This window comes from Silene latifolia, chromosome 10 (genome assembly GCF_048544455.1).
Source record: "Silene latifolia isolate original U9 population chromosome 10, ASM4854445v1, whole genome shotgun sequence".
In the NCBI taxonomy this organism is placed as follows: Eukaryota; Viridiplantae; Streptophyta; class Magnoliopsida; order Caryophyllales; family Caryophyllaceae; genus Silene; species Silene latifolia.
Window position 1 is genome coordinate 74,822,712 of NC_133535.1, and position 8,231 is coordinate 74,830,942.

The following is an 8,231-nucleotide window of genomic DNA, read 5'->3' on the forward strand; positions in this document are numbered from 1 at the left end:
ATGCACTTGAGAACCCATCGGGTCCAGGAGCCTTGTGTATAGGAATGTCAAACACAATATTCCTAATCTCTTCAGTGGTCACAGGAGAAATAAGAGTAGCTTGCATTTCAGGAGTACAGACTAGGCCTCACTGAACAACCTGAGCATTAACTGGTTTCATATTAGTTGTTTCCCCCAACAGTGCCTAGTAAAAATTCACGAAAGCTTTCTGAATTTTAAGAGGTTTAGAGAACCAGTCACCATGTTAATCAGCAATCCTTAACACAATATTTTTTGCTTGCCTCCCTCTCATATAGCTATGAAAATGTTTGGTATTACTCTCACCCTCAGAGAGCCAAGTAACCTTAGATTTTTCGACTAGGAAGCTATCACATGCTTTTTGGAGTTCATGATAATCCTTCATAGAAACGAGCTCAATACCCAGTAAATCAGCATTTGTAGGATTAGATCTCAACTGTTCTTGAACAAACTCCAAATGCTTCCAAGCTCTAACAGTATTATTTTCAACATCAGCATACAACTCACTATTCAACTTTTTTAAAGGTTGCTTAAGAAGCTTTAACTTTTTCAAAAACTGAAACATAGGGGTGCCGAGAATATTTTGACTCCAAACCTAATTCACACAGGGTATGATCAAAATATCCCTCAACATGGAAATAAGCATAACAATCAGGCCTCTGAATTAACCATTCATGATTCACTAAAGCCCTATCCAATCTACTAAACACTCTTGTGTTAGCCTCATGTTTATTGTTCCATGTAAAGTATGAACCCATGGTAGACATATCCACAACATTACAATAGTCAGTACAAATCTGAAAGTCATCCATTTCCTCCTCAGTTGACTGACCCCCTAACCTTTCACTGGGCCTAAGAATTGTGTTAAAGTCCCCATAGATAAGCCAAGGACCAGACATAGTATCCTGGAAATGACATAATCTAGCCCACAGTCCTTTCCTCTCCTGAACCCCATTGAAAGCATAAATCATGGTTAGATGGAAAGACTCCCTAGTAGTCAGCTCATCCACCTTCACATGAATAAACTGAGCATTGTACACAATAAAGTGAATTTGATATAGGTTGGGTTTCCATATAAGCCACACCCTACCTCCTTTATGCCACTGAGTATTGGTAGATATACACCACCCTTCACAAATATTATGTCTCACAGAATTTAGAGAAGAAGGTTTTACCTTCGTCTCAAGGAGACCAAACAGCCCTACATTATGATGATGCAAGAACCACTTCACATGTTTCTGTTTGGTAGGACTGTTAAACCCCCTAATGTTCCAAAAGCCTATCATTGCACTCCCCCCCTTTCAGGGGGTAGGGTATCTATCACAGTGCCAATCCCAACTTTTGGTGTCTCATGGTTTAAAGCTTCTAGAAAAGTATGTTGCCCGAATTTTAGTGAGCTACCACCCTTATCTATCAGCTCATGTCTGCTTAACCTAATGACAGCCCTAACAGGGGTAATCACCATAGAGGATCCAATAGCATTGCCTGACTTTTGACTCTTCTTAGCATGCCCCATTGGAGTTGCAGGAGTAGGAGCTTGCACAGTGTTGAGGACTCCTTTAGGTGTGACCACCTTTGGGTTAGGCACCCTAGGAGAGACCAGAGGGACTGTCTTCACCATAGGATCCTTCACCTTAGTTTGCCATTTCTGGACAATCTTCTTTCTACTCTTCGGAGCAGGTTTAGGTTTTTGGAAAGCTTTATCAGGATGGCTGATTCCACCACAGGCCTGACAAAGGATAGGAAGCCACTCAAATTCAACTGCAATACATATCACAACTCCTTCCTCATCCAGAAACTTAATCTCCTTTGGTTGAACCTTTCCAAAAGGCACATCTATTAGAACTCTAGCCCAACCTAATCGAGTCCTCTCCTCCGTTGGTCCATCACATCTAACCTATTCACCCATTAGACCTGCAATTTTAGGTATACACTGCCCCCATAATTTCAAGGGGAGGTTAAGGAGTTTAACCCAGACTGGTACCACTTTCACCTCAGCTTTAGTCAATGTTTCAGTAGGAGACCATGGTCGCACAATCAATGGTTTATTCTCATACAAAAAATGACCATGTTGTAAGACTGCTTTATAATCCTTTGGCGACTTAAATCTCACTAAAAAGACACCAGAAGGTAGAAAGGATACCCTATCAATCCCATAATCCGCCCAGAGGTTACGGACAAAGTCCTACACCACATCCCACAGAGAGTTCGCTCCCAAAATGAAGCAGATTACAGAATTTTTTCAAAAATCCAATTCCTTCTTAACATCAGACTCAGAGAAATGCAACAGACCTTCAGGTTCCTCAGGAATAGTATCCAGTTTCTGCTTTTTCTTACCTCGATTCTGAAAGATCCATTCCTCTGTTTCCTCATCAGTAATAAGATCATCAAGCTCATAAGGATCAATATCCACCGGGTTGGATCCAATCTTCACAACTGATGAAGGACCAGCTACAAAAAAATCCAGAGGAGAAAAGCGATTTTTATTTGATTTTTTTGGATTTTTTGACGAAGATGGCGATAAAATTTTGTGCGCCGTCATTATTGCCTAGGTTTTAGAATTTCCTCTTTTTTTTTGCGTTTTCTCTTTCTATCTCTTCACATGTCTGAATTAGTTGACTCACTTGTTTAATCGAGTGAGTTACACTTTTTCAGCTTTTCTCTTTCCAATTCACCATCCACCTCACCTTTCCACTCATTGCCAAAATTCACCAAGAAACATCAAAATAACACCCACATCAACAAATACTCAACTTTCCTTCTCTTTCATACTTTACTATAGCTCCACACTATCCAACTCAACATTCACTATCTCACACTATATTTATTTTACTTCATTATCATTATTTGCAATCATATAAATTTTTTGGTTTTATAATTTATTATTTTTATCGTTATTATTGTAAATTCGAATTTCTATTTTTTTAACGGTTTTTTGGGATATAAATTAAGGTAAATTCGAAATTCGCACTTTTTTACGGTCTTTAATCTTGAGTCATTTTTTGATTTAATATAGTTTTGTAGAGAGAAAATAGAAGTGGTGTAAGAAAATATATTGATATTGAGCTCATTTTATAGTAGGTAAAAAATTATGAATTATGATTATTTTATTTTTTGTAAGAAAATAAATTAATTAATTAATTATACTCAAAAATAGTCGTTGTATATATCTATTGTGAAGCAAAATATAGCTGTTGGGCTGGCTCCACCACGTGGCAAGCTCTTATTGGTCAACAAAAACCACACTTTTCCTATCCATTTAATTTTTTATTCACTTGTGGGCCTATTCGGCCTCTTGAACCGTCTTCGTACAGGCGAAAATTTTCACTTGCCCTCTCTCCTCTTTTGCATTTTTTTAATCATTTTAATTGTCCCTTTCAATTTTCACATTTCTCGTGAAAATGCATGAGAACCCCAATGTGGATGGTCTTATGATTTGTCAACAAAAATAAAAGAAGGATATAAGAAAGAGCTTCAGAGATAGGAGTTGCACATATGGGTTTTAGAAGATAGTAAAGCCAATTAAAAGAGGGACATTACTCATATACATGAAAATAACCTGCTATAGCAAGTTTAATTTATGATGGGAGCATTTAACGAAGATGGGGTTAAAAGGTACCATTATTGTGAGATTATTGAAAGTTTAAATTATTCTTAGAAGAGACCGTAAATGTGAGATTATTTCCGTCAATTAATCCTTTCTCAAATAATTAAGCCCATTAAAAAAGAAATAAGAGATTCTTGACTTGTTTTCGTTTTATGTTAGTTTTTAATGTATTGATGTCGCATTTACACGCCGTCATTGGAAGTAGACTTGGCAACCGGGTCGAGTTCAGCTCCTGGTCAATTTTCGGGTTTGCAAGAGTTTGAGTCAGGCCGGATCGGTCACTTCGGTTCAGATCATTTTCGGATTTAACTATTATCAAGTTATTTATGGATAATAATTAGTGTGTAAAAATAAATGAAGCGGACTTAAACTGAACTTATAAGAGTAAACTAAACTTGTATTTAGTTTCAAAAGAATAGGGCCTAGCATAAGATCTCTTGTTCAACCAAATAAACCAGTATGCCTAAAACTTGTTAACAATTTATACAATAGGTCTTGGTATAGACGGGTGGAGCGAACAGACGGGTAAAGACCTCTAATAAAATGGATAGGGGGGACAAGGTGGGGCACCCCCATATGCTTCTCACTTTATGGCAAATGGATATTTTGTGAGGGGAAATGGTATCCGTCTATACGTATAGACGGATAGTGTCCGTCTATAATGAGAATTTGTGCAATTTATATAGGAAGTTTCAACCAATTTCTCGAAAAAAAAAAGACTCGTTTGAGAGGTCTAGCACTAGCATTGGAGAATCAAACAAAAAGGACAAGTGTGGTACTCTTTAGATCCGCACAAATTCTGATTAAAGACTGACACTATCCGTCATAAGCTGAAAACAGATAGTGTCCCTCTCACAAAATGCAAATGAATAGTGTAAGTGGGGTAAAATGGATACCCCCACTTGTCCTCCCACTTGCATTTTGTGAGAGGGCCACTATCCGTCTTCAGCTTGTGACGGATAGTGGCCGTCTTCAATGAAACGGTTAGATCCCATATCCAGTGTCCTCGTACATTTATTATGGTTCATCCCTAATTATTAACCCCTCTGCCCTCTCTGGATCTACTTTAATGGAAACATAAAAATCTACTCCATATAATCTTTAGTTACACGGACAAAATAGGGAGACGGGGAACATAAAACCGTAGAAATCAGCTAGAGGAGAAGCATTACTAAAACCCAAAGCTTACAGCCTTAAACACAAACACAAACTGTTTTACATTAATTATCATACAATCAAGAGGTGTACAATGTCCCATGCTTGTCCTATACTCCTATCCAAAATACAAACATGGAGACACATGCAATAGAAGCTATATCACAAACCTCTCCTGTTCTATTTATGATAAAGCTCTCGGAATTGCAGCAGAAGTCCTAATGTGTGTCAGTATTTAACTAAGAATTAGGAAACGAGCACGACAATAAGGGCAATCTCCACAAGTCCGGAGCCAGGGATATAAACATGAAGTATGAAATTTATGCCCACAAGATAGAGTTACCAGCTCATTACCTTCGACAAAGTTCTCCAAACAAATATTGCATTCATTTGAAGCTTTGGACTTCAACTGAGTTCCTCCCTTTTGGTGTAATGTGAAAACCTCACGGCGAAGCTTTTTGAGGGTTTCCTTCGTCAATCCGAGCGGTTTCTTCTTTGCCTCTTCTGACATGGACTGCTGATGATTACGCTCGGATGTTGATTCATTCAAAATTGTATCAGAAGTTGGTGGGTCCTGAAACCCATTGGTTTCCCAGTCTGCATCGAAGACCCAGAAGTCGTAGTGGAAACTTGGAGATGTTTCCCTGCTTTGCCTACATTCAAGCACGGTACAACGAACTCAATTAATTTTATGTTACTTGAATAGTGTTGGACTCGGCAGGAGTCAACTTCTTACTAAAAGGGACCTTGATCTAAAATGAGGAAGGGGCTGAAGTCTCGAAAAGAAAATTACGGTTATATAAGTGAAATTTTAAGTTCAATCTGAAAACGAGAAGTTCGAGATATAGGGCTTAACAGTTAAAAATCATACTAAAGGCGCCAGACATGTCTCTTACTTCTGCTTTTAGCATGCCAGCTCCCTTTTTGGCTATTTAAGAAGTGTCCGAGCAGTAAGGATTTGGTATTGATTCCATACCCATCTCATTGGATGATGTCAAATACGGTACAACCCCAAAAGTGAAGAGTCAAATAACATAACAAAGTACTAGCAGATACCCTACATTATGGAGTCACTAATTTACGAGGAAACCTCAAGATATGTAAAAACTGAATGTCACCACCTAACCACCAACCTGGCTTCAGAACCAGAAACACCTCTTAGTCTTTCGCGTAGCCTTTCTTTAGCAAGCAATACAGGCCCTGGAAGCCTGTCGTTTACATAGTGCCTTCTACTTAAGTCCCGCACAGTTTCTCTATTGTTAATATCTTGTGAGGATGACTCCCCCACACATTCTGTCTGCTGTGGCTTAGTCACCTGCATATGAAGTGTGAAGATAAGAAACAAGAAATAAAAAAACACGTTGAAGCTATAAATTCTTACATAAAAATAATGTATTCTTTAATAGTCGTACGATGAAAAATTCAGTACAAAAAGAGCAAGAGTCAAACGATGACACATGTGAAGATTAATAGAGATAGAAGTATATATGATTATATGTTAGCTCAATCTTCTCTATCAAGGTAAGGAGGAAACTCTCTTTACAAAGTTCACAGAAGGTGGATTACACTCTCAAGCAGCTATCGTCAACTTGGGCCGCAACAGGCCCATCTCTTTCTATTAATATATGTGCCTAACATATTCATCAATGGGTTTAGTACGTGTGGTTCTCAAAATATTTAATGAAGTTACTATGTTACGTACTTTCTCAGAGTGATCTAACCTATCATAGAGCAGATACGAGTATGAACAGATGGCTGCTTCATAAAACAGATGGCTGCTTCATAAAACAGATGGGCTGGTTACCTGGAGTGAAACCTCTCACTCGACAATTTAAGCGAAAAACTAAAGTAACGAGCCTAAGTTTGCATGAAATAAACTGGTTCTTTAAGCGTGTCCTTAGAGGACGGTTTGGTGATATGACTAGACCCGAATACAAAGCAATAGGACTAGCCTCGATAATTCAAAGCACACAAGCAAATGAATTACCAACCCCAAGCACAAAGCAATGGAGCTCTTCAAGCACAAAGCAAAGAAGAGATTTTTTTGAAGAAAACACTTGGTTTCTTTCTTTTGGCTTAAAAATGAATCACAATGCAACAACTTTTGTTGCAAATTCCCTTTCTTCAAAAGACTTTGCTCTCAAATTCTCGACATTCTCATGACTTCCTCCCGGATCATAGACTAGAATGGTGAATGGAAAGAGAAGTGTTGCACCATTCCCAATTTCAGATTGCTCACTTAACCAAGTATTGATTGTTCCTCCGGGATCAAATGTGGAGTGTATGACATCTTCCCTACACTTCAACTCCCCTTTGATTATGGTGGAGTGTTCATGGCTTAGGATTGAAATCTCCACAAGTAGTTCTGAAATATGTGCACTCATACAAGGCTTATTGATTCTACTTGTGCCCATTCTTGCTTTACCCTTTCTTGAATCCCAACAAGTTCCACCATTGATCATGACCATGGACTGTCCAAACTTCATGGTTTGAAGGTTAAGTAGTCTTTGGTCGACAATCACTTCTCTAGGCCTCAAATCAGTAGCTTGGTCATTGATGGCTCCATGGGTAAGGGTACGGCTACTCTCCTCCTCACTAGTAGGCTCATATGTGGGTTTTAATTTCAAAACATGGGCTCTCAAATGTAGCACTGCATGAGCTATTCATCTCACCACAAGTGCTCATGGCATTTGGCTCAAGGGACTTCGACTTAGGACAAGCAATGTCCAAGCATGGTACAACTACTTGGTCTAAACTCTCCTCATTTCCATCTGTTTTGGTTACCTCTAAACTGTCTCCTTTAGCTAAGACCTCATGGTTTTTAGGCCTTGCTAAGCTCTTCTCAACATCCAAAGCCAACTCAAGCAATTCACCATATGAATCCATCATTTTCAAGTTGATTTTCCTAGCAATTTCAGATTTCAGGCCAAGGTAAAATCTGATTTTTTTGAAAGGATTAAATTCATTGTCACATACAAAATTGTAATTCCTCAAATAATTTAGCATACTCAAGAACACTCAAGGAATTTTGTTTTAGGGTTTTAAGTTTATCCCACAAATCATCCATGGTAGAACAAGGTAGAAACTTTAGTCTCATGTTCCTTTCAAGTTTAAACCAAGAACTTATCATACCCTTCCCTTCCATTCTCCTTGAAAAATTAAGAATATTATACCAAAGTAAAGCAACACCCTTTAAACAAGACAAAACCAATTTACACTTCTCTTTATCAGAAAAACACTTATTCTCGAAATAGCATTCAACATCAAACAACCAAGAAGCAAATGCTCTCTTGTTTTCATCATTAAAGGAGGGAAGTAATGATGTGTTACCTTTGCCTCTAAGGGTAGGAGAGGACTTAGAACACTCATAGGGCAGGAGGTGTTCTCCACGGCACAAATCAGGTGGTTTTGGTTCCCTCGGAACTCTACGACATCCGGTTGCACTCCTTGT

At 38.4% G+C, this 8,231-nt stretch overlaps 2 protein-coding genes across 2 annotated transcripts; both read right to left on the bottom strand.

Moving 5' to 3' along the window:
- Nucleotides 1-244: 244 nt before the first annotated feature.
- On the bottom strand, nt 245-1,304 carry LOC141607786 (uncharacterized). Its single transcript, XM_074427136.1, has 2 exons — nt 702-1,304; nt 245-613 (listed from the first exon to the last, which is right to left on the bottom strand). Exons 1-2 carry the CDS (start codon nt 1,302-1,304, stop codon nt 245-247), a joined length of 972 nt encoding a protein of 323 aa, XP_074283237.1.
- A 3,437-nt stretch (nt 1,305-4,741) lies between these two features.
- On the bottom strand, nt 4,742-7,266 carry LOC141607787 (uncharacterized). The gene is made up of 3 exons (XM_074427137.1): nt 6,883-7,266; nt 5,914-6,095; nt 4,742-5,433 (listed from the first exon to the last, which is right to left on the bottom strand). Exons 1-3 carry the CDS (start codon nt 7,264-7,266, stop codon nt 5,016-5,018), a joined length of 984 nt encoding a protein of 327 aa, XP_074283238.1. The 3' UTR covers nt 4,742-5,015.
- Nucleotides 7,267-8,231: the final 965 nt, after the last annotated feature.

Coding starts and splice junctions, on each gene's coding strand:
- LOC141607786 (XM_074427136.1), bottom strand. CDS start 1,304: ATGATAGGCTTTTGGAACATTAGGGGGTTTAACAGTCCTACCAAACAG. Junction 614..701: donor GTAGATTGGATAGGGCTTTA/GTGAATCATGAA, acceptor TGTGTGAATTAG/GTTTGGAGTCAAAATATTCT.
- LOC141607787 (XM_074427137.1), bottom strand. CDS start 7,266: ATGAAGTTTGGACAGTCCATGGTCATGATCAATGGTGGAACTTGTTGG. Junction 6,096..6,882: donor AAAGGGAATTTGCAACAAAA/GTTGTTGCATTG, acceptor CTTCATATGCAG/GTGACTAAGCCACAGCAGAC. Junction 5,434..5,913: donor GTTTCTGGTTCTGAAGCCAG/GTTGGTGGTTAG, acceptor GCTTGAATGTAG/GCAAAGCAGGGAAACATCTC.